Below are 25,835 nucleotides of genomic sequence, written 5' to 3' on the forward strand. Positions count from 1 at the left end.
TATATGTGTATATATACAGTATATGTATATATGTGTATATATATGTGTTTATATATTTATATATATACATACATACATACACACATATACTGTATATATGAATATATACATACATATTTATATATATATATATATATTATTTAATTTTAAAAAATTCAATTCTTATTGTAGCTAGCAGACAGCTAACAAATGCTATGGGTCTTTGGAAAAAATGCTAGCATACATAATCATTAGATTAATGAACTTAATATTATTTATTAATTTATGGAGTTGTTGTAAATGTGTTTTGCTTAGTGGTAGTCATGTTTTTACATCATTCTTGCTCAAATTTGACACGACTGTGCTGGACAGTCCCCTAAACCCCCGTGCCAAATTTGGCAGTGATTTGGCTGAACGCTCTAAAGTTACAGGGGATGTTTTTGTCAAACTGTGTGAGAAATTTCAAGTCCATCCAACTTCTGGGGTTTAATCAGAGCAGGTGGTGTTTTTGTCATTAAAAAAAAAGAAAAATAGCACAGGCAAAACAGCATGTTTAGAAACCTTTTCAGCTTTTTTTGTTCAGCTCTTCAGGAGTAGGAGCGCAAGTTTATAAAGGAATGAAAACAATTAGGGTGATCATCAAATATTTCATTTCATTTCATTTTTATTTATCTCCTTCATTGGTGTGCATCTTTGATAGACAATTGTACCACAATTATTCAGTTGTACAGTTACACATTAATGCCTGAGAAGGAGCAGGATGAAGAAAAATCTTATATTTTCCTGCCCCCTTCAACATAATACATAGTCTTACTTAATGATGTATAAACCAACAATTACATCCAAATATAACCAAAACAAACAAAAAAACACAAGTGCAAAACTTCATGAAGTACAAACCGAACAAAAAAACAAAAGAAGTAATATACATCTCACGGGATGATACAAAACAAATACAAAACCAGGCAAAAAATAAGTAAAATGATAAATATAAAGCAAAATGTAAACACTTATGGCTGTCCATATGATTTTATTGTTATGTCTTTATATATTTTTTTCAATTGGAATATATTTTTACAATCTTTTATCTCATTGTAAAGACAATTCCATAGTGTAACCCCCACCACTGATATACACATTTGTTTGAAAGTTGTCCTTGAATACTGATGTTTAAAACCTTTTCTTCTACGCTCTTCATTCTCACAAGTATAATATAATATACAATAAAATATAATACGCTTTAGTTCATAAGTGAGCCTTAAATCTGCCCATTTAAGTTCAAATGTGGCTATTTTTCCTCTCCAGCCACTTCAAAATATGAAGCTACAAATGGACTCGTGTATTTGTACTCCTCCACATTGGACATGCCTCTTGCACTGTCATTAAACGAGGACCCCTGGTGGCGGTGCAGGGTACTGACAAAACCTTCCTAAATGATTCGGTTGTTTCTGCATAGTAAAAAACCAACAATATAAGAACATGTCAGTTCTGTGAGATCCAATAAGTACCATAGATGCAGTGAATGACAGCGGTCAGAAGGTGGCGCTCTTATATCACGTCTGATTGTAAAGAGCGCACTAATGCACTCGTGTGTGTGTGTGTGTGTGTGTGTGTGTGTGTGTGTGTGTGTGTGTGTGTGTGTGTGTGTGTGTGTGTGTGTGTGTGTGTGTGTGTGTGTGTGTGTGTGTGTGTGTGTGTTTCCTGCAGAAGACCAAGCGAGACGTGAATAACTTTGACCAGGACTTCACCAAGGAGGACCCCGTGTTGACGCCCACTGACGAGACCATCATCCGGCAGATCAACCAGGAGGAGTTCAAGGACTTCTCCTACTGCGCCCCCGAGGAGACGCACACCTAACACACACACACACACACACACACACACACACACACAGAAGTGAGTACCACCCTCACATTTGTGTTATCTTGTCAATAGTAAGTAGACTTGGCTTGCCTTTAGAGTAGTCAGTGTACAGCTTGTTTATAGCCGTGTAGATTTACTGTCAACACACTGCCATCTTGTGTCAATATTTGGCAACCTCACACTGTCCTAGTTGTGTGAACATTTAGTGTTTTATCCTGCACTGCCTTAGTGCTCTTGGGCATGGAATTGAGCGGACATGTACAAATTGATAGTGGAGTCATTTTCCACTCATCCATGATGAGATCACAGGTGGAGCTAGTGGAGGTTAGACACATTCTTTCCTTCCTTCCTTCCTTCCTTACTTCCTTCCTTCCTTCCTTCCTTCCTTCCACTACTACAACACAACATCACATGTTGAAATTCCATCTTTCCCCTCAATGAACCGCAGCTCCTCAGTGCCTGCAGCACTCCTGCTACATCCTTCTTTACTATCTTCTTTCCTTCCCTCCTTCCTTCCACCACTACAACACAACGTCACATTGTGCATTTTTATCTTCCCCTCAATAAACCACAGCTCCTCAGCACTCGTACAACTTCTTCCCTTCTTCCTTATCTTTCCTTCCTTCCTTCCTTCCTTCCTTCCTTCCTTGCTACTACTACTACAACACAACATCACAAATTTGTCTTTGCACTTAATAAACCACAGCTCCTCAGTGCCGGCAGCACTCGTACAACTTCCCTTCCCTTCCTACCTTTTTTCTTCTTTCCCATCTTTCTTCCTTTTTCCCCTCTTTCCTTCCTTCCTTTCTTCAATCCTGCCTTCCTTTCACTACTACAACACGTCACATATTGGAATTTCTTCTTTCCCTTCGATAAACCACAGCTCTCTCAGTCCCGACAAGCACTCGTGCAGATTTCATCCTTCTATCCTTCCTTTTTTCCCCTCCCTCACTCCCTTCCTTCCTTCCTTTTTGTCTTTCTTTTTTTTACATCCTGCCTTCCTTTCTTCTACTACCACCACACAACGTCACATGTTGGAATGTCATCTTTCCCCTCAATAAACCGCAGCCCTCTGTGCCAGAAGCACTCGTGCAGCTCCGGGACCACAAGTCTACCCCCGTCATGCTTGACGGTGGTCACTTACCTTGCTGCCCACTTGACTAACATAGCTGTGTGTTGACCCGTTGACAGTAAATAGTGTATACAAGCCGCACACTGACTACTCTAAAGTCACTTTCATGGCAAATTCTTGCTGAATTGTGAGTGTGAGTACTCACCATTGTGCCACACACACACACACACACACACACACACACACACACACACACACACACACACACACACACACACATCATGCGTCAGATCCCTTTATAACACACACACACACACACACACATTTGCTTTAAAGCGATTTTGGATTCTTCATTACGCGCGTCGTCGTCGTTCTTGTCGCCTGGGTAAATTATGAATATGCACACATGCACATGCTTTAACACACACACACACACACACACACACACACACACACACACACACACACACACACACACACACACACACACACACACACACACACACACTTTCCCATCCAGCACCGTGCGGACTGAAGGTGCTGCCGCCTGTACATAGCAGCGTGTGTGGCGTGGCTGTATCGTGTTGCTGTCGTCTGCTAAGCTAACAGGAAAGCGCATGGGCCTGCCCCCAAACCTCAAGTGTTTTAATCGCCCTCATTGTGGACCAGTTAGGGCGGAAATATACCCCTTTGTGCAATACCCCCCCCCCAATATACATATATGTGTGTGTATATATATATATATATATATATACAGTATATATGTATACATATGTATATATGTATACATATGTATATATGTATGTATGACTTTTCATATATATCTATGTATATGTGTATAAATATATATATATATTAGGGCTGCAACAACTAATTGATTAAATCAATTAAAATCGATTATTAAAATAGTTGCTGATTAATTTAGTCATCGATTCGTTGGATCTATGCTATGCGCATGCGCAGAGGTTTTTTTTGTTTTGTTTTTTAAAATTATTATTATTATTTTTTTTTTTAAATAAACCTTTATTTATGAACTGCAACATGTACAAACAGCTGAGAAACAATAATCAAAATAAGTATGGTGCCAGTATGCTGTTTTTTTTATTATAAAATACTGGAAAGGATAGAAATGTAGTTGGTCTCTTTTATCCGATTATTAATCGATCAATCGAAGTAATAATCGACAGATTAATCGATTATCAAATTAATCGTTAGTTGCAGCCCTAATATATATATATATATATATATATATATATATATATATATATATATATATATATATATATATATATATATATATATATATATATATATATATATATATATATATATATATATATATATATATATATATATATATATATATATACAGTACAGGCCAAAAGTTTGGACACACCTTCTCCTCATTCAATGCGTTTTCTTTATTTTCATGACTATTTACATTGTAGATTGTCACTGAAGGCATCACAACTATGAATGAACACGTGTGGAGTTATGTACCGTATTTTTCGGAGTATAAGTCGCACCGGCCGAAAATGCATAATAAAGAAGGTAAAAAACCTATATAAGTCACACTGGAGTATAAGTCGCATTTTGGGGGGAAATGTATTTGCTAAAAGCCAACAGCAAGAATAGACATTTGAAAGGCAATTTAAAATGTCTAAAGAATAGTGAACAACAGGCTGAATAAGTGTACGTTATATGAGGCATAAATAACCAACTGCTATGTTAACGTAACATATTATGGTAAGAGTCATTCAAATAACTATAACATATAGAACATGCTATACGTTTACCAAACAATCTGTCACTCCTAATCGCTAAATCCCATGAAATCTTATACGTCTAGTCTCTTACGTCAATGACATCAATAATATTATACGATATTTTACTAGAATGTGTTAATCATTTCACACATAAGTCGCTCCTGAGTATAAGTCGCACCCCCGGCCAAACTATGAAAAAAACTGCCACTTATAGTCCGAATAATACGGTACTTAACAAAAACAGGAGGAATAACTGAAAAATGTTTTATATTCTAGTTTCTTCAAAATAGCCACCTTTTGCTCTGATTACTTTTTCGCACACTCTTGGCATTCTCTCCATGAGCTTTCAAGAGGTAGTCACCTGAAATGGTTGTCACTTCACAGGTGTGCTTGAAGCTCATGGAGAGAATGCCAAGAGTGTGCAAAGCAGTCATCGGAGCAAAGGGTGGCTATTTTGAAGAAACTAGAATATAAAACATGTTTTCAGTTATTCCACCTTCTTTTTTGTTTTGTTAAGGACCGTATTTTCCGCACTAAGGCGCAGCGGATTATAAGGCACACCTTCAATGAATGGCATATTTCAAAACTTTGTTCATATATAAGGCGCAGCGGATTATAAGGCGCATAGAATAGACGCTACAGTAGAGGCTGGGGTTACGTCATGCATCCATTAGATGGAGCTGCGCTGAAGGGAATGTCAACAAAACAGTCAGATAGGTCAGTCCAACTTTATTAATAGATTACAAAGCAGCGTTCTGACAACTCTGTTCACTCCCAAAATGAATAAACAGCTGTTTTATTATTTTCCCCGAGGTAAAGTCAGTGACGTGGTGTTTTGTTTATCTTTTAACAACAGAAAGGTAGAACATGTTGTGCAACATTTATATCACATAGTGGAGGGGAACTTTTCCCTGATTCAATAAACAGGTAAAAAACAGTCTGATACTGTTACGGTAAATCAAACAATCACAATATAGTAACACTGGAAATAGTGCAGAGCAATAACAATATATCAATAACTCAACGTTGCTCAAACGTTAATGTCACACAACACACAAAATAAACATGTAAAGCTCACTTTATGGAGTTATTCCTCATCCACGAATCCCTCGAATTCTTCTTCTTCAGTGTCCGAATGAAACAGTTGGGCAGATACGGCATCCAACATCTCGTTGAAGTCGTCATTGTTAAATTCCCTCGCTGCTGCTCTATTCCCGTGATCGTCTTAAGTTTAAACTCTGCGTCGTAAGCGTGTCTCTTAATAGGAGCCATTTTGGGGTCTTTACGTAAACAAACAAATGGAAATGAAACAGCACGCCTCACGCAGTCATATATCCCAGCATGCACCACGCACTTCTTCTTCTTCTACGGGGGAAAATGAAGTCAGCGGCTGCTTACCGTAGTTGCGGTTGATTGATTGATTTAAACTTTTACCTGTTGGAGGCTCAATATTGGTCCATATATAAGGCGCACCGGATTATAAGGCGCACTGTCAGCTTTTGACAAAATTGGTGGTTTTTAAGTGCGTCTTATAGTGCGGAAAATATGGTACATAACTCCACACGTGTTCATTCATAGTTTTCATGCCTTCAGTGACATTCTATAATGTAAATAGTCATGAAAATAAAGAAAACCCATTGAATGAGAAGGTGTGTCCAAACTTTTGGCCTGTAATGCATATGTATAAATATATACACAACTATATGTAGGTGTATATATACTGTGCATATATATATATATATATATATATATATATATATATATATATATATATATATATATATATATATATATATATATATATATATATATATATATACATATATATATATATGTATATGTGTATATATATATATATATATATGTATATATATATGTATGTATGATTTTACGGCCGGTCTTTTTGCTTTGGTCTGATTGTCCCTGGCCTCGTCTCGTGTGCATCAACTGAATGTGGATCTTTTACAGGCTATTTGACTAATTACACAAGAGCCAGGAGTGGAGAGCATGTTTTTATTAAGATATCGTCTTGAATGTACCTTTTTAATTGTGTGAATTCTTGTTTCCGCGGTTACCGTCAGTGTTTTTCGCCCCCCCCACCCCCTTCCCCTCCTCGCAGCAGCAAAAAAAAAAACAGCGGCTTTCTTTCTTTCATATTGCTCCTTTTTTGGTTTTTATTCTAATTATTATTATTATTATTATTGTAAAGTCTATCATTGTGTATATTACTCCTAAATATACTATTATAGGTCTGTTACAGCCGAGTGAGATGACACACGCGGAGAAGCTCACCATGCAAACACACACACACACACACACACACACACACACACACACACACACACACACACACACACACACACACACACGTGAAAGGACTGTTGTTGCGTGCACTGTACATCAGCGTGTGGGTCGGGGGAGGGGAGGGGGGGGGGCTGTGTGCAGTAGAGTTGGTGTGTATAGTGAAGCTTTGTGCATCCAGGGATTAGCCTGATCCCACTCACACTATCTTACTCTGTGCCAAAATGTAGTGCGGCAGGCAGGCTCGGTCCTATCTGCTCCGACTCCAATAAAACAAAAACACTGAGCTGTCGACATGGCTGTAAGAACTCCTCTGCGTCGTCTTTCCTTCCTCTTTTTTTATATCTTCTTCGCGTCGAAGCCAGCGATGCTCTACGGCGAGGGGAGGATGCTCTTCCTGACCCTTTCACCTTTCAACCCGCAGCCGCATCAATACAAGTCATGAAGACTGACTGACTGACTGACTGACTGACTGACTGACTGACTGACTGACTGACTGACTGACTGACTGAGTGACTGACTGACTGACTGACTGACTGACTGACTGACTGACTGACTGACTGACTGACTGACTGACTGACTGACTGACTGACTGACTGACTGACTGACTGACTGAGTGACTGACTGACTGACTGACTGACTGACTGACTGACTGACTGACTGACTGACTGACTGACTGACTGACTGACTGACTGACTGACTGACTGACTGACTGAGTGAGTGACTGACTGACTGACTGACTGACTGACTGACTGACTGACTGACTGACTGAGTGACTGACTGACTGACTGAGTGACTGAGTGAGTGACTGACTGACTGACTGACTGACTGACTGACTGACTGACTGACTGACTGACTGACTGACTGACTGACTGACTGACTGACTGACTGACTGACTGACTGACTGACTGACTGACTGACTGACTGACTGACTGACTGACTGACTGACTGACTGACTGACTGACTGACTGACTGACTGACTGACTGACTGACTGACTGACTGACTGACTGACTGACTGACTGACTGACTGACTGACTGACTGACTGACTGACTGACTGACTGACTGACTGACTGAGTGAGTGAGTGAGTGAGTGAGTGAGTGACAAGCTGCCATGGGCTGTGAGCTCCCGCTAGCCCCGCCCACTCCAGGGAGAGTCCAGGGCGACGGTGGACCAACAACACCCGCCACTCACCATGAGAGCCGACCTGGAGAGGAGAAGGTAAACGTGCAAAGATTTCATACATTTGTATTGCAATATTTTATTGTTATATGTGGTAGCCACTAATTAAGCTGTTCTTAATCATAATCACGAGCTAATTGATGCACATTTATGTGTTGTAATACATTTAACACTCAGGTCTATGATAGGCGCTATTTTTAAATCTTAGTTGGACATATTTTACTAGTACACATTCAATTAAAAAAAATATATTTATTTGTATATATATATGTTTTTTAAATTGGATTTTTTTCTCCAATTGTTTCTTTTTTAATTACATTTCTGATTTTTTTTAATTTTTATCTATTATGTATTGTTTTTTTTAATCTCATATATTTTTTTGTGATAATTAAATGTATTCAATTCTAAATAACTTGATTTTATTTATTTTAGTCTGTATTTGATTTTGTATGTTTTTATTTTTGTTCATTTTATTAATTTATTTAAATTTTTATATCATTTTTATTTGAGTTTATTTTATTTTATCGAAGTATGTTTTCGCTAATTAAATGTTTTTAGTTAAATTTGACACATTTTATTTTCATTTAAATTTTCTTTTTTGGTTATTTTATTTCTTTTTTTTTGTTTTTTTGCTCCGGTTAATTTTGGTTTGTTTTTTTAATCTAATTTTATTCATGCATTCAATTTAAAAAAATATATATACATTTTTATATTATATATGTTTTTTAATCTAAATAAAAAATATTTATTTTCAAAGTTTTATTCAAGTTATTGATTGTAAAAAAGATATGTGCTTTTCATCACAGAACAGCGTGTTTGTCAATTGTGAGAAATATTACAAAATAAAAGCATCCAAGGAAACAATATAGGGTTTTTTTGTTGTGGGAAAAAAAAGGTTCATACAGGAAATTGTGTATCTCCATGTTTTAAGTAAATTCACAAAACATATTTTTAAATTTTGTTGCACATTTTTTAAACATTTTTAATTTGGACATTTATGCTTTTCGTGTATTTTTAAAATGACAATTTTTAGAAAAATACAAAAAATATTTATACTATTTCTCTTTTTTTTTTTTTTGCTATAAATGTGGCATTTCGAATGCTTTACTAAAGATCATTATTGTGCACGTTTTTTTAAATGATTGATTTTTCGTTATACATTTTTTTTCTTCTCTACTTAGACAAAAAAAGTAACATTTGAAGATACATTTAATTACAGAAAACGCGAAAATTATTCGAGAAACATTGCTAAAAAGGTTTTGATTTCATCCAAAAAATACTTTTTCAATATTTGTATTTTTGTGAGATTTTTTTTTAATTGTCTCAAAATATGGCGATACATGATTTTCACGGCAGAAAAATACTTAAAAAGCATATACGTCCACATTTTGAAAAAAATATTAAAACATTTTCCTTTTCAATATTTTTCTACTTCCAGATTAAAACAATACGCAAATCCTGAAGACACATTATTTGTATTACAATAAAGATACGCAGTGTTTCACTACAGAGAAGTAACAAAGTTACAAAAAAAATGAAATTCCTAAAACTTTTTATTGCACAAAAACAACAAATTAATTTAAAAATATAACATAAAAAACATTTTCTTTGTCAAATAGCTTATTTTTTGTTAGTTTTTTCTTTAAATCTCAAAATGTGGACATACACACTTTTTTTTAAATGAAACAAAAATTCAAAAATGTTATTTGAGGTCAGTATTTATATGAATTACAATCTTGTTTGATATTTGTTTACCCTGTTAAAGCCAAAAAAGACACAAAATGTGGAGCTACATACAGTACATGCTTTTCATCACCCAAAAGTAAGTCAACTTTTTTTTGTGTGTACAAAAGCAGTGAAGTTGTCACGTTGTGTAAATGGTAAATAAAAACAAAATACAATGATTTGTAAATCCTTTTCAACTTATTTTCAATTAAATAGACTGCAAAGACAACATACTTCATGTTCACACTGGAAAACTATATTTTTTGCAAATATTAGCTCATTTGGAATTGGATGCCTGCAACATGTTTCAAAAAAGCTGGCACAAGTGGCAAAAAAGACTGATAAAGTTGAGGAATGCTCATCAAAGACTTATTTGGAACATCCCACAGGTGAACAAGCTAATTGGGAACAGGTGGGTGCCATGATTGGGTATAAAAGCAGCTTCCATGAAATGCTCAGTCATTCACAAACAAGGATGGGGCGAGGGTCACCACTTTGTCAACAAATGCCTGAGCAAATTGTTTAAGAACAACATTTCTCAACAAGGAATTTAGGGATTTCACCATCTACGCTCCGTAATATCATCAAAAGGTTCAGAGAATGTGGAGAAATCACTGCACGTAAGCCATGATATTAAGGACCTTCGATCCCTCAGGCGGTACTGCATCAAAAAGCGACATCAGTGCGTAAAGGATATCACCACATGGGCTCAGGAACACTTCAGAAAACCACTGTCAGTAACTACAGTTGGTCGCTACATCTGTAAGTGCAAGTTAAAACTCTACTATGCAAAGCGAAAGCCCTTTATCAACAACACCCAGAAATGCCGCCGGCTTTGCTGGGCCCGAGCTCATCCAAAATAGACTGATGCAAAGTGGAAAAGTGTTCTGTGGTCTGACGAGTCCACATTTCAAATTGTTTTTGGAAACTGTGGACGCCGTGTCCTCCGGACCAAAGAGGAAAAGAACCATCCGGACTGTTCTAGGGTGAAAGTGTAAAAGGCAGCATGTGTGATGGTATGGGGGTGTATTAGTGGCCAAGACATGGGTAACTTACACATCTGTGAAGACACCATTAATGCTGAAAGGTACATACAGCTTTTGGAGCAACATATGTTGCCATCCGAGCAACGTTACCATGGACGCCCCTGCTTATTTCAGCAAGACAATGCCAAGCCACGTGTTACAACAGTGTGGCTTTGTATTAAAATAGTGTGGGTACTAGACTGGCCTGCCTGTAGTCCAGACCTGTCTCCCATTGGAAAAAAAAAAAAAAAGCTATATTTTCCTCTTCTTACCAAGTAAATAGAAGACAGTAAATGTGGAGATAGATGTTTCCACGACTTCAAATAATTGTCATGATGGTCAGCGTCCATGCCAGTTGTTGTTGTTCCTTGGCAGGGAAGTCAGTCGGGAGGCGGCGAGGAGACGACGCCGGGTGGAGTCGGACATGTTTGGAGATTTATCCCGACTCCTACCCCTCCCCACCTCCGTCCAGCCTCACCTGGACAAGCCCTCTGTCATCCGATTGGCCGTCAGCTACATCCGCTTGAAAGCTCTCGTCACAGGTAACCCTCCGAAAGTAGTCCCAGGTACGTTGGAGCAAGTTCTGACCGGGACAATCCACAGACCAGGTTTATTTTGGACTGGCGGTGAGAGGAGGAGGAGGAGGAGGAGGAGGAGGAGGAGGAGGAGGAGGAGGAGGAGGAGGAGGCCAATTGGATTGTAAGGATGAGAGCGACGTCTACCTGAGGAGCCTGGAGGGTTTTGTCATGATGCTCTCGTGTGAGGGGGACATGATGTTCCTGTCGGAGAACGTCAGCAAGTACCTGGGCCTGACGCAGGTACGCACCTGAGCTCACCTGCACTCTGTGGACCCTAACTTCCTGTCTCCACAGACTGAACTGATGGGACACAACCTTCTTGACTTTACTCATCCCTGTGACCAGCAAGAAATCACAAGTCACCTGCGTCTGTCTTCAGGTGTGTGTGTGTGTGTGTGTGTGTGTGTGTGTGTGTGTGTGTGTGTGTGTGTGTGTGTGTGTGTGTGTGTGTGTGTGTGTGTGTGTGTGTGTGTGTGTGTGTGTGTGTGTGTGTGTGTGTGTGTGTGCGTGCGTGTGTGCGTGTGCGTGTGCGTGCGTGTGTGCGTGCGCGTGCGCGTGCGCGTGCGTGTGCGTGTGTGTGTTGGTGTGTGTGTGCGTGTGTGTGTTGGTGCGTGTGTGTGTGTGTGTGTGTGTGTGTGTGTGTGTGTGTGTGTGTGTGTGTGTCATCCAGGCAAGTTAACATGCATGATGTTTTGTTGTTTAAAGAAGAATATTGTTGCGATGCCAAGCGTGACTTTGTGATGAGGATTAAAAGTACTTTGACCCTCCGAGGACGAAGCAGCAACATCAAGTCGGCCTCATGGAAGGTTAGATCTGCAACCATTAAAAAAAAGTGTTTGATTATTATAATATTTGTTTCACCAAAGTCATGATTTATTTCAAATGTATTGGGTTTGTTTTATTATTGTGATTTATTTTATTTTTGTATTTATTGTGTTTTGTTTTATTTAATGTCATTATTTTTTATTGTTGATAATGAGATTTATTCCATTCTAAATTTACCTTTTTTTCATTACTTAATTGTATTTATTTTAGTTTGTATTTTATTTTGTATGTTTTCGTTTTAGTTCATTTTATGACTTTATTTAAATGTCTATATTTGAGTTTATTATGTTTTATTTAAGTATTTTTGCTGATTAAATGTTTTGAATTAAATTTGACAAATTTTATTTTCATTTAAATTTTCTTTTTTGGTTATATTATTTCATATGGTTTTTGGGTTCGGGTTAATTTTGGTGTACCTTTTTAATCTAATTTTATTTATATTTAAATTATTAACTGTTAAAATGGTATAATATTATGCATAAATCATTTTGATTCACATATGTTACTTATTTTGTTCTATTTCATTTAATTTCATAATATTCCTTTTTTTTGGTGATAATTACATTTATTCAATTCTGTATTTACCTTTATTCATATCTTGATTTTATTTATTTTAGTTTGTATTTGATTTTGTATGTTTTTGTTTTTGTTAATTGTATTAATTTATTTAAATGTCTATATCATTTTTATTTGAGTTTATTTAATTGTATTTAAGTACTTTGTGCTAATTCAATGTTTTTTTGCTACTGGTTTGCTTTTTCAATCCAATTTTATTTATATTTAAATTATTAACTGTTATAATGTAATAATATTATGCAGAAATCATTTTTGATTCTCAAATTTTACTTATTTTGTTCTATTTCATTTAATTTCCTTATATTTTATTTCTTTGTGATAATTGCATTTATTCAATTCTAAATTGACCTTAATTCATTACTGGATTTTATTTATTTTAGTTTGTATTTGATTTCCTATATTTTCGTTAGTTTTTAGTTTAGTTTGTTTTATTAATTTATTTAAATGTCTATATAATTTTTATTTGAGTGTATTTTGTTTTATTTAAGTATTTTTTGCTAATTAAATGTTTCTAATTAAATTTGACACATTTCATTTTAATTTACATTTTCTTTTTTAGTTATTTTATTTCATTAGTTTTTTTGTTGTTGCTCCGGTTAATTTTGGTTTGCTTTTTTAATCTAATTTTATTTATATTTAAATTATTAACTGTTAAAATGTAATATTATGCAGAAATCATTTTGATTCACAAATTGTACTTATTTTGTTCTATTTCATTTAATTTCATTATATTCAATTTTTTTGTGATAGTTACATTTATTCAATTCTAAATTTACCTTTATTCATAACTTTTCTATATCATTTTTATTTGAGTTTATTTTGTTTTATTTAAATATTTTTTAGCTAATTAAATGTTTTTAATTAAATTTGACACATTTTATTTTAATTTACATTTTATTTTTTAGTTATTTTATTTTATTTCTTTTTTTTTTTTTTTTTGCTGCGGTTAATTTTGGTTTGCTTTTTCAAATCTAATTTTATTTATATTGTAATTATTAACTGTTGAAATGTAATATTATGCCGAAATCATTTTGATTCACCACTTGTACTTATTTTTTTCTATTTCATTATTAATTTTTTTGTGATAATTACATTTATCCAATTCTTAATTTACCTTTATTCATAACTTGTCTACATCATTTTTATTTGAGTTTATTTTGTTTTATTTAAGTATTTTTTTTGCTAATTAAATGTTTTTAATTAAATTTCACACATTTTATTTTCATGAAAATTTTATTTTTTGTTTATTTTATTTCAAATTTTTTTTTTCCCTCCATTTAATTTTAGTTTCCTTTTTTCATCTAATTTTAATGATACTTATTTTATTAACTGTTGAAATATAATAATATTATGCAAAAATAATTTTGATTCACAAATTTGACTTATTTTATTTGTGTTTTCCGCGTCTGCTGCCCTCAGGTGTTGCACTGCCAGGGCCGGACCAAAGCGCGCGTTGGCCCCGCCTCCGTCTCCTGCCTGCTGCTCACCTGTCAGCCTCTCCCGGTGTGGCACACACACCTCAGCTCACACACCTTCAGCAGCGAGCACAGCATGGACATGAAGTTCACACACTGCGACCACGGGTGGATAAACGCTCTCACTTCTTTTCCACACTTCCTTAATGGCGACGACAATAGAATTGTGCGTGTGGTTTACCTGCAGAGTGATAACGCTTTTAGGTTACAGTCCTCATGAACTTGTGGGACGCTCCGTCTACGACCTCTGTCACACGCTGGACACAAACTCTTTGAGCAAACATCACATCAACTGTGAGTAGCACGCACTAACAAAACAATAACACAACATGCTACCTTCAATGTGTGTGTGTGTGTGTGTGTGTGTTCATGCAGTGCACCTGAAAAGCCAGTCAGTCAGCGCTAAGTACAGGATGTTGGTAAGAAGTGGCGGGTACGTGTGGGTGGAGAGCCACAGTGCCGTTGTCCCCGGGGCCAAACCCAAACCCCTCAGGTCCAGACTCTGTGCCTCTCAGCCGCTCTCCATCATCTGTGTCACCTACGTCCTCAGGTATCAACATCTGTGTCACCTACGTCCTCAGGTATCAACATCTGTGTCACCTACGTCCTCAGGTATCAACATCTGTGTCACCTACGTCCTCAGGTATCCTCATGCACCCTAGCAGACATGTAGCACAATTAACAATGCTGGATTTCTATCTGTGTGTGTGTGTGTGTGTGTGTGTGTGTGTGTGTGTGTGTGTGTGTGTGTGTGTGTGTGTGTGTGTGTGTGTGTGTGTGTGTGTGTGTGTGTGTGCGTGTGCGTGTGTGCGTGCAACAGTGGCGTGGAGGAGCCATCCCTGCAGCTCTCCTTGGACCAGATGTTGTACCACAGGTACGTGATGAAGAACTAGTGAAGTTTGTCATTGCAGTTTGCAGTCATTCAAATCAGATTGCTTTGCACAATTAGTTTAAAAAACTACTATTTACTATTAAAAATGGTGGATTTTATTATAAAGTTCTGCATCGCAGTTAAAACTGTGCATCTTTCATTGAAGTTCTCTACTGTCGTTTGCAGTTCCGGTCATAGTTGTTTTTGCACAAGCTTGGTGACTCCAAACAGTCCATTTTTCAAATGAGATCTTCCTCGTAATTACAAAACCCAAAAGTAGTGAAGTTGTCACGTTGTGTAAACCGTAAATAAAAACAGAATACAATGATTTGTAAATCCTTTTCAACTTATATTCAATTAAATAGACTGCAAAGACAACATACTTAACGTTCGAACTGGAAAATGTTGTTATTTTTTGCAAATATTAGCTCTTTTGGAATTTGATGCCTGCAACATGTTTCCAAAAAGCTGGCACAAGTGGCAAAAAAGAGTGATAAAGTTGAGGAATGCTCATCAAACACTTATTTGGAACATCCCACAGGTGAACAGGCTAATTGGGAACAGGTGGGTGCCATGATTGGCTATAAAAGTAGATTCCATGAAATGCTCAGTCATTCACAAACAAGGATGGGGCGAGGGTCACCACTTTGTCAACAAATGCCTGAGCAAATTGTTGAACAGTTTAAGAACAACCTTTCTCAAGCAGCTATTGCAAGGAATTGAGGGATTTCACCATCTACGCTCCGTAATATCATCAAAGGGTTCAGAGAATGTGGAGAAATCACTGCACGTAAGCAGCTAAGCCCGTGACCTTCCATCCCTCAGGCTGTACTGCATCAGAAAGCGACATCAGTGTGTAAAGGATATCACCACATGGGCTCAGGAACACTTCAGAAAACCACTGTCAGTAACTACAGTTGGTCGCTACATCTGTAAGTGCAAGTTAAAACTCTACTATGCAAAGCAAAAGCCATTTATCAACAACACCCAGAAACTCAGCTGGCTTCGCTGGTCCCGAGCTCATCTAAAATGGACTGATGCTAAGTGGAAAAGTGTTCTGTGGTCTGACAAGTCCACATTTGAAATTGTTTTTCCAGTGTGAACATGAAGTATCTTGTCTTTGCAGGTTATTCAATTGAAAACAAAGTTGAAAAGGATTAGCAAATCATTGTATTCTGTTTTTGTTTACGAATTACACAACGTGACAACTTCACTGCTTTTGGGTTTTGTGCACAAGGCCTAACTTGAAAATGACCAATTTTCCTCCCCCCAGTTATTTCAATCAGTTTCTTGCACAAGTTGTGTTACACAGCTTTTAAAACAATTCATTTTTCAATGAAGTTCGTCATTGCATTTTGCATCCGTTCAAATTAGATTGTTTTTGCACAATTTGCTTGCTCAACTATTAAAAATGTTCAGTGAAGTTCTGCGTCGCAGTTCAAATCTGTACATTTTTCAATTGAAGTTCTCTACTGTTGATTCCAGTAACATTATTAGGTTTTTTTTTGCACTACCGTGTGTTACCCTGCTTTTTACACTTTTAAAAACAGTCCATTTTTTAAAATAAAGATCTTCCTTGTGATTATGTTTCTTTTTGCTCCCTGATTACATGGCAACAGCTGTTTCTAAAGGGACGGGGGTCGTAAACAGCCATCACCTTTGATTACAAAACAGTTCAAAGAAAAGCTCGTAAAACAGCTCAAAGAAGCGGTGCCCGGAGGGGAGTCTGGTCCTGCTTCCTCTCCGCTTTGTAGTTCTTGGGTCTGAATTATATATTTCTGTGGATTACAATACATCAAAGAAACAGAACACCTCCATGTTGCTTCCCATCCTACACAGTGTTTATAACTTCACCTTTATCGTTAGTTTTTAAGCCAAAATGCGTCCGTTCTCCCTTTTTCTGTCTACACACCTTGTCTGCTTGTAAGTACTCAATGATTGTGCGCTGCCGAACATGCTCCTCTGCTCGTAAAACCAGCAATGTCGAACCGGTACTTTTCAAAGAGAGTATAGTACCGTTTTTGATTCATTAGTACCGCAATACTATACTAGTACCGGTATACCGTATGACCCTACCTTACTGTTTAAAAAATGTATCATTAGTTTGGAAGTTTTTGTGCACAATGTGCATTACCCAACCTAAAAGTAGTCCATTTGGCATTGAAATTGGAAGTCATTTCTCTCAGTTTCTTGCATAAATTGTGTTAAAAACGGTGCATTTTTCAATGAAGTTTGGTCATTGCAGTCGTATTTCTTCAAGTGGTGTAGCGCCAAATAACCGAAAGCCCTGCGTTGTCGTTGTGGTCTACAGACACTTCTCAGGCTGCAGCGACAGTGGAAATACGTTGACGAAAGCATCCCGGTTGACCTCTCTGTGACCTCTCTGTGCCCCAGTGTGCTTCCTGTGGGGTTTCCTGACACGTGGCGTGACACCCAAGCCTCCACCTATTGGCTGTGTGGTAAACGTCACGCCGGGGTTACGCGCCTTGGCGGTGCGAGCAGACGCACGGCCAAGCCACAACTTCCTGAATAGAACGCTCGATTGGAGAGTTCTCGTGGGAACATTTTCAACTTTTTACCTCACACACACACACACACACACACACACACACACACACACACACACACACACACACACACACACACACACACACACACACACACATTCTTGTATTTCTTACCTTCTTGAGACCTGAGAAAAATGCCTCCCTCTTTAGGACCAGCCTTTCTAGATATATAAAGATGTGTATTTACAACATTAATAATATATACATACTATGCAAATATAAAAAAAGCTTGTTGTGAAAAATGAGTTGGAATTTCACAAGAAAAAGGTACAATTTTGGCAGTGTTATAATAAAAGTCGTAATTTTACTCAACGCAAGTCGAAATTTGACTAGAAAAACGGAACATTTGTGCAATATTATGATGAAAGTTGGAATTTTACTCAATAACAGTTGCAATTTTTACAAGAAAAGCTTAACATTTTTGGTAATTTTATGAAAAGAGTCGTAATTTTACTCGACAAAAGTCACACTTTTATAAGATAACTTTAACATTTTGGCAACGTTATAATAATAATCAGAATTTTACTCGGCAAAATGATGACAAAAGTCATCATTTTACTCGAAAAAGGTCACTATTTTACAAGGACAACAAAAAAAAATGAATTTTTTTTTATATGACAAATGTCACCATTTTGCATTAAAAAATATAAATTTTACATAAAAGAAGTAATAATTTTACGAGAAAATATTGCAATATTGTAGGAAGAATATGAGAAATTGTTCCCAATTTAATAAAAAAGAAGACGACACGAGAAAAAAACTGCGTTTAGTTAATTTTTATTTTTATTTTTTGTTTGTAATTGGTTTTTAATCTTCATTATTTACTTCAAGTTATTACAGTATGTCTCTATATAAATTTTTATTTAAATTTTTTCATTAATTTGGGCCAAAGGGGGCGCATTTCAATTTCTTACACACACATATGTTGGCCAGAGGGGGAGCACTTCAAATTTTTGCACACACTTGTTATTTCATATGTTGACCAGAGGGGGAGCACTTTTATATGTCCCTATATACATATTTATAGAATTGTTTTAATTAATTTTGGCCAAAGGGGGCGCATTGCTATTTCTTACACACATTTGTTATTTCACATGTTGACCAGAGGGGGAGCACTTTTAAAAGCGACACACAGTCAATTTGAAAAATCCCTCCTTTTTGTTACCACCCTCATTTTGATAGATTTCACCACCAGGGGTGCAAATGAGACATTCTCTATTAGATGCAATGGTTTTCTGTATTGGGACCATGATTTATGTCATCACTTGTTCTCACCTCCTCATATGGAAGCTACTTTTCCTTGTTGATGTCTCAAGAAGGGTAGAAATACAATAACATACACGCACACCCACACACCCACACACATTCTTGTATTTCTTACCTTCTTGAGACCTGATAAAAATGCCTACCTCTTTAGGACCACCCTTTCTAGATATATAAAGATGTGTATTTACAACATTAATAATATATACATACTATGCAAATATAAAAAGGCTTGTTGTGAAAAATGAGTTGGAATTTCACAAGAAAAAGGTCACAGTTTCACAAGAAAAACTTAGAATTTTGGCAGTATTATAATAAAAGTTGTAATTTTACTCAACGCAAGTCAAAATTTTACTAGAAAAACGGAACATTTGTGCAATATTATGATAAAAGTTGGAATTTTACTCTATGACAGTCACAATTTTTACAAGAAAAGCTTAACATTTTTGGTAATTTTATGAAAAGAGTCGTAATTTGACTCGACAAAATAAGATAACTTTAACATTTTGGCAATATTATAATAATAATCGGAATTTTACTTGGCAAAATGATGACAAAAGTCATAATTTTACTCGAAAATGGTCACTATTTTACAAGAACAACAAAAAAAATTGAATTTTTTTTATACGACAAATGTCACCATTGTGCATTAAAAAAATAATAATTTTACATCAAAGAAGTAATATTTTTTACGAGAAAATATTGCAGAAAGAATATGAGAAATTGTTTTTATAAAAAACAAGTCGACACATTGTGAGAAAAAGACTGTTTTTAGTTAATTTATTCTGTTTTTAATTGGTTTTTAATCTTTATTATTTACTTCAAGTTATTACAGTATGTCTCTATATAAACTTGTATTTACATTTTTTTCATTAATTTTGGCCAAATTGGGGCGCATTTCTATTTCTTACTTACACTTGTTATGTTGTTATGTTATGTATATGTTGGCCAGAGGGGGAGCACTTCACATTTTTGCACACACTTGTTATTTCATATGTTGACCAGAGGGGAGCACTTTTAAAAGCGACACACAGTCAATTTGAAAAATCCCCCCCTTTTGGGACCACCCTCATTTTGATAGATTTCACCACCAGGGGTGCAAATGAGACATTCTCTATTAGATCCCGTATTGGGACCATGATTTATGTCATCACTTGTTCGCACCTCCTCATATGGAAGCTACTTTTCCTTGTTGATGTCTCAAGAAGGGTAGAAATACAAGAACACACACACACACACACACACACACACACAGGTTTAAGTACAATTGACTTTACAACAGCTCCGTTTTATTGACTGTGATTTATGTAATAAAAATATGCAATCTGGATCAGATGGAAAGCTTTGCACAGCTCAATTTATTTTTTATTTTTTTTAAATTTGTTTATTGGGTTTTTAAGTCACAAGAAATACATCAAATACATTTTTCCATCCCCCAATAAAGTAAGAAAAAAAAATCCAATATTAATGATTGAAATTAATAAGTAAATTGGGGGGAAATTTCACCACATCTAGTGTGTGTGTGACAATCATTGGTACTTTAATCTTTAATAAATATATTAAAAAACAGATGGAGAGCTCAATTTAAATAATTGTGTTATTTCACGTAAAACTAATTAATTAAATTCTTATTACGAATATTCATAATTATTTTTGCCTGCATTATGTTGATATTTGGTCCAAACCTTTCATTTCTACACCATTTTAATTATCTTGCCTCACAATGAAGCAGTGCCAACTTGGGTTAAGAAACACTGGCGCCATCTAGTGGTTGCAAGGCCTTAATACAGCAACATGACGTTACAACATGTATTATAAGGCTTAAAAAAAATTGTAATACTTATTTGATATTTTGGAGTATTTAAATAGTTTTTTTTTATAAATATGTATTTTTTTAGTTGTTAAAATATTGTTGTTGTATTTTTAAACAAATGGCATTCATTCATTCATAACGGACGCCAATATGGCATTAAAAAAAAAAAAAAAAAGTCTATTGTAAAAGACCCCTGAAGGTTCCAAACGGTTGCTAGGCAACACTCGTCTCTGACTTGAGTCCATTGTTGCCCACACCTTTGCAATTTAAAGACCGCTTCTTTTTAAAAGATGTTGCCATGGCAACGCAATGTAGTGTAAGTAAAAAGGAAGGGAAAGACGCAAAGAATCCTGCACAAAATACTAGTATTTTTTTTTTTTTGTACGTGAAAAAGCTAAAGGCTTGAAAAATACTGAAATAATTCAATTAGGATTTTAAAACGTAAACAATAATAAATATGATTTTTTTTATTAATGTAAATACGTTTTATATTTTTTATATTATTTATTATATCCATTTTTATTATACACAATAAAACAATAATTAATCAAAGGATTAAAAGAAATGCCATAATAAACATTAAGTATAGTTGTATTTATTATTTATTAGTGTAACGTGAGCGGCCATTTAGTGTCCTTTTAGCTTCATGTGAAAGCAACACGTGATCAAAGAGCCCGCCCCCATCATCACCACGCCCCCATGGTGGGCGTTGTCAGGCTCTCAGCCAATGACGTGACGGCGTTGCACCCTGGCCGTAAATAAGGTCGTAGTGAAGTGGAACACAACAGCGATGAGGTGATTGTGGTGGAGATAAACATCGTGTAATCTTTACGCTTATCACGCAGATTGTGTTTCACTTTCCATGCACTTGAAAAACACGGACGACTACTGTCAACACAACCGGGCGGAAGAAGGTTCCCGCTTTTCCCTTTCACGCTGCGGTTTATGTTGTTTCAGTGAAATGTCATCAAAATAGAATGTGGCGCTATCTGCAGGGCAACATGAGTACTGCAGCCATCAAGCTGTTTCTGTCCACACATCCTTTCTCCGAAGGGGCTTCAGTCAAGCTTTAGAGGGAAGGTGATGTCGTTTTGAAGTGAAAACAGCTAAAAAGATCATTTGGGGTGTTTTTGTTACTAGTTTGAGCTTGACGCGACACCACGGGTGTCCAAACTACGACGTCTTCAATTTGGCCCCCTGCGTTTAAAAAGGGCTGCATTCATTTTATTAGTCTGACATTTTTGTGCTAGTGGACAACGTGAGTAAGTCAGGTCAACAACCTTTAACTATGCGCTGAAGGGGGCGTATGCACATCATTTACCCATATGACCCAATTGCAAACAACCTTCCCTAGTCATAGTGCCTGCTCACTCACTTACTTTGTGGACATCATAGAAAGAAAGAAAAGGTCTTTGCGCCATAAAAAATTCACCATTACACCCATTTAAATCCATTACAAAGCATGATGGGAAAAATGCTAAACACTGTAAACACACTTATCCACATTGTAGCTGTTTGATATTTGTGATTGATTACAAAACTTTGAGGAGGTTGTCACGGAAGTAAACAAGGTAGGAGTCCAACTTTCACATACTCTTAATATCCAATTATATCAATTATATGTCCATTATATTAATATTATATGTACATATATACATACATATATATGTATATATATGTGTATATATGTATGTATGTATATATATATATGTATGTGTATATGTATATACATACATATATATGTATATATATGTATGTATATATGTATATCTGTATATATGTATGTATGTATACATATATGTATGTGTATATGTATATACAGTATGTATGTATATGTATATGTGTATTTATTTGTATATATGTATATATATGTCTGTGTATACAGTATGTATATATATGTGTATATATGTATGTATGTATATATATGTATTTATTTGTATATATGTATATATATATGTATGTATATGTGTATTTATTTGTACATATGTATGTATATATACATGTATATGTATATACTGTATATATGTATGTATATATGTACAGTATATATGTATATATGTATGTATGTATATATATATATGTGTATATGTATATACATACATATATATGTATATATATGTGTATATATGTATATCTGTATATATGTATGTATGTATACATATATGTATGTGTATATGTATATACAGTATATATGTATATGTATATGTGTATTTATTTGTATATATGTATATATATGTCTGTGTATACAGTATGTATATATATGTGTATATATGTATGTATGTATATATATGTATTTATTTGTATATATGTATATATATATATATATGTATGTATATGTGTATTTATTTGTACATATGTATGTATATATACATGTATATGTATATACTGTATATATGTATGTATATATGTACAGTATATATGTATATATGTATGTATGTATATATATATGTGTATATGTATATACATACATATATATGTATATATATGTGTATATATGTATATCTGTATATATGTATGTATGTATACATATATGTATGTGTATATGTATATACAGTATGTATGTATATGTATATGTGTATTTATTTGTATATATGTATATATATGTCTGTGTATACAGTATGTATATATATATATGTGTATATATGTATGTATGTATATATATATGTATTTATTTGTATATATGTATATATATATGTATGTATATGTGTATTTATTTGTATATATGTATGTATATATATACATGTATATGTATATACTGTATATATGTATGTATATATGTACAGTATATATGTATATGTGTATGTATATATATATATGTATATATATATATGTGTATATATGTATGTATGTATATATATATGTATATATGTGTATATGTATATATGTATGTATATATGTGTATATGTATATATGTATGTATATATGTATATGTATATATATGTATGTGTATACAGTATGTATATGTGTATATATGTATGTATGTATATATTTGTATATATGTATATATATGTATGTGTATATAGTATGTATATATATGTGTATATATGTATGTATGTATATGTATGTATTTATTTGTATATATATGTATGTATATGTGTATTTATTTGTATATATGTATGTATATATATACATGTATATGTATATACTGTATATATGTATGTATATATATGTACAGTATATATGTATATGTGTATGTATATATATGTATATATATATATGTGTATATATGTATATATGTATGTATGTATGTATGTATATATATTTATATATGTGTATATGTATGTATATATGTGTATATGTATATGTATATATGTATATATATGTATGTGTATACAGTATGCATATGTGTATATATGTATGTATGTATATATATATGTATTTATTTGTATATATGTATATATATGTATGTATATGTATATGTGTATTTATTTGTATATATGTATGTATATATATACATGTATATGTATATACTGTATATATGTATGTATATATATGTACAGTATATATGTATATGTGTATGTATATATATATGTATATATGTATATATGTATGTATACAGGTATATATGTGTATATATATATGTATATATATGTATATATATATGTACATATGTGTATATGTATATATGTATGTATACATGTATATGTGTATTTACTTGTATATATATGTATGTATATATATATACTGTATGTATATGTATATATATATATATATGTGTATATGTGTGTGTGACAATCATTGGTACTTTAAATATGTATATATTCTGTATGTATATGTATATATATATAATTACTTATATATAATTACTTTACATATAGTTGGCTTTCGGCCTTCGACAACATTTTTTTTAGCCCAATGCGACCCCCAAGTCAAAAAGTTTGTAGAGTTTGCGCCACAAAAATGACACATTGTTCCCTTGTGGCAAAGTGACATTGCCCTCTACTGGCCTGGCGTGCACATTACACTAGTTTTTGCAAGTCCCCCCTGCCTGCTTGGTGGCTTTCATGACCACTAAAGTGCAATATTTTGTATTTAATGCAAGCGTCCTGGTCTCCAGAGTCCCACTGACAACTACAGTACGACTGTGTTCCGGGCTTATCTCCCGTGCAGAGTCCGCAGGTTTAAGTCCAGTCCGGGGGCGAGGGGGAGGGGGAGGGTGTGGTGGGGGCCCTTAACTGCAGTCCTTGTCTCCACGTGACGCCCGAGCCGGGGCGGCACGTACGTGTGAAGTCACACGGACGCAAGGCTGCTTCGTGGAGCGTGGTCCGGTTCAGCCAGACAGACAGTTTTTATCCGAGAGGATACTGTGGGACTGTGGGACTGTGGGACTGTGAGACTGTGGGACTGTGGGACTGTGAGACTGTGGGACTGTGAGACTGTGAGACTGTGGGACTGTGGGACTGTGGGACTGTGGGACTGTGAGACTGTGAGACTGTGGGACTGTGAGACTGTGAGACTGTGAGACTGTGGGACTGTGAGACTGTGAGACTGTGAGACTGTGAGACTGTGGGACTGTGGGACTGTGAGACTGTGGGACTGTGAGACTGTGGGACTGTGGGACTGTGAGACTGTGGGACTGTGAGACTGTGAGACTGTGGGACTGTGGGACTGTGGGACTGTGGGACTGTGAGACTGTGAGACTGTGGGACTGTGAGACTGTGGGACTGTGGGACTGTGGGACTGTGAGACTGTGAGACTGTGGGACTGTGGGACTGTGGGACTGTGAGACTGTGAGACTGTGGGACTGTGAGACTGTGGGACTGTGGGACTGTGGGACTGTGAGACTGTGAGACTGTGGGACTGTGGGACTGTGGGACTGTGGGACTGTGAGACTGTGAGACTGTGGGACTGTGGGACTGTGAGACTGTGAGACTGTGGGACTGTGAGACTGTGAGACTGTGAGACTGTGGGACTGTGGGACTGTGAGACTGTGAGACTGTGAGACTGTGGGACT

General features: G+C 35.4%; 1 protein-coding gene and 1 pseudogene across 1 annotated transcript in view; both read left to right on the plus strand.

Annotated features, from left to right (window-relative positions):
* The window catches only part of prkcea (protein kinase C, epsilon a), a 78,726-nt gene extending 75,542 nt beyond the window's left edge, over positions 1 to 3,184 (plus strand). Inside the window, exon 15 of the mRNA XM_062055408.1 lies at positions 1,687 to 3,184. Coding sequence (XP_061911392.1) covers positions 1,687 to 1,836 — 150 coding nt within the window. The 3' untranslated portion in view covers positions 1,837 to 3,184. The remainder of the gene's footprint in view (positions 1 to 1,686) is intronic.
* Positions 3,185 to 8,045: 4,861 nt separating this feature from the next.
* On the plus strand, positions 8,046 to 21,954 carry LOC133655319 (endothelial PAS domain-containing protein 1-like; annotated as a pseudogene).
* Positions 21,955 to 25,835: the final 3,881 nt, after the last annotated feature.

Source organism: Entelurus aequoreus, linkage group LG08, assembly GCF_033978785.1.
Source record: "Entelurus aequoreus isolate RoL-2023_Sb linkage group LG08, RoL_Eaeq_v1.1, whole genome shotgun sequence".
In the NCBI taxonomy this organism is placed as follows: Eukaryota; Metazoa; Chordata; class Actinopteri; order Syngnathiformes; family Syngnathidae; genus Entelurus; species Entelurus aequoreus.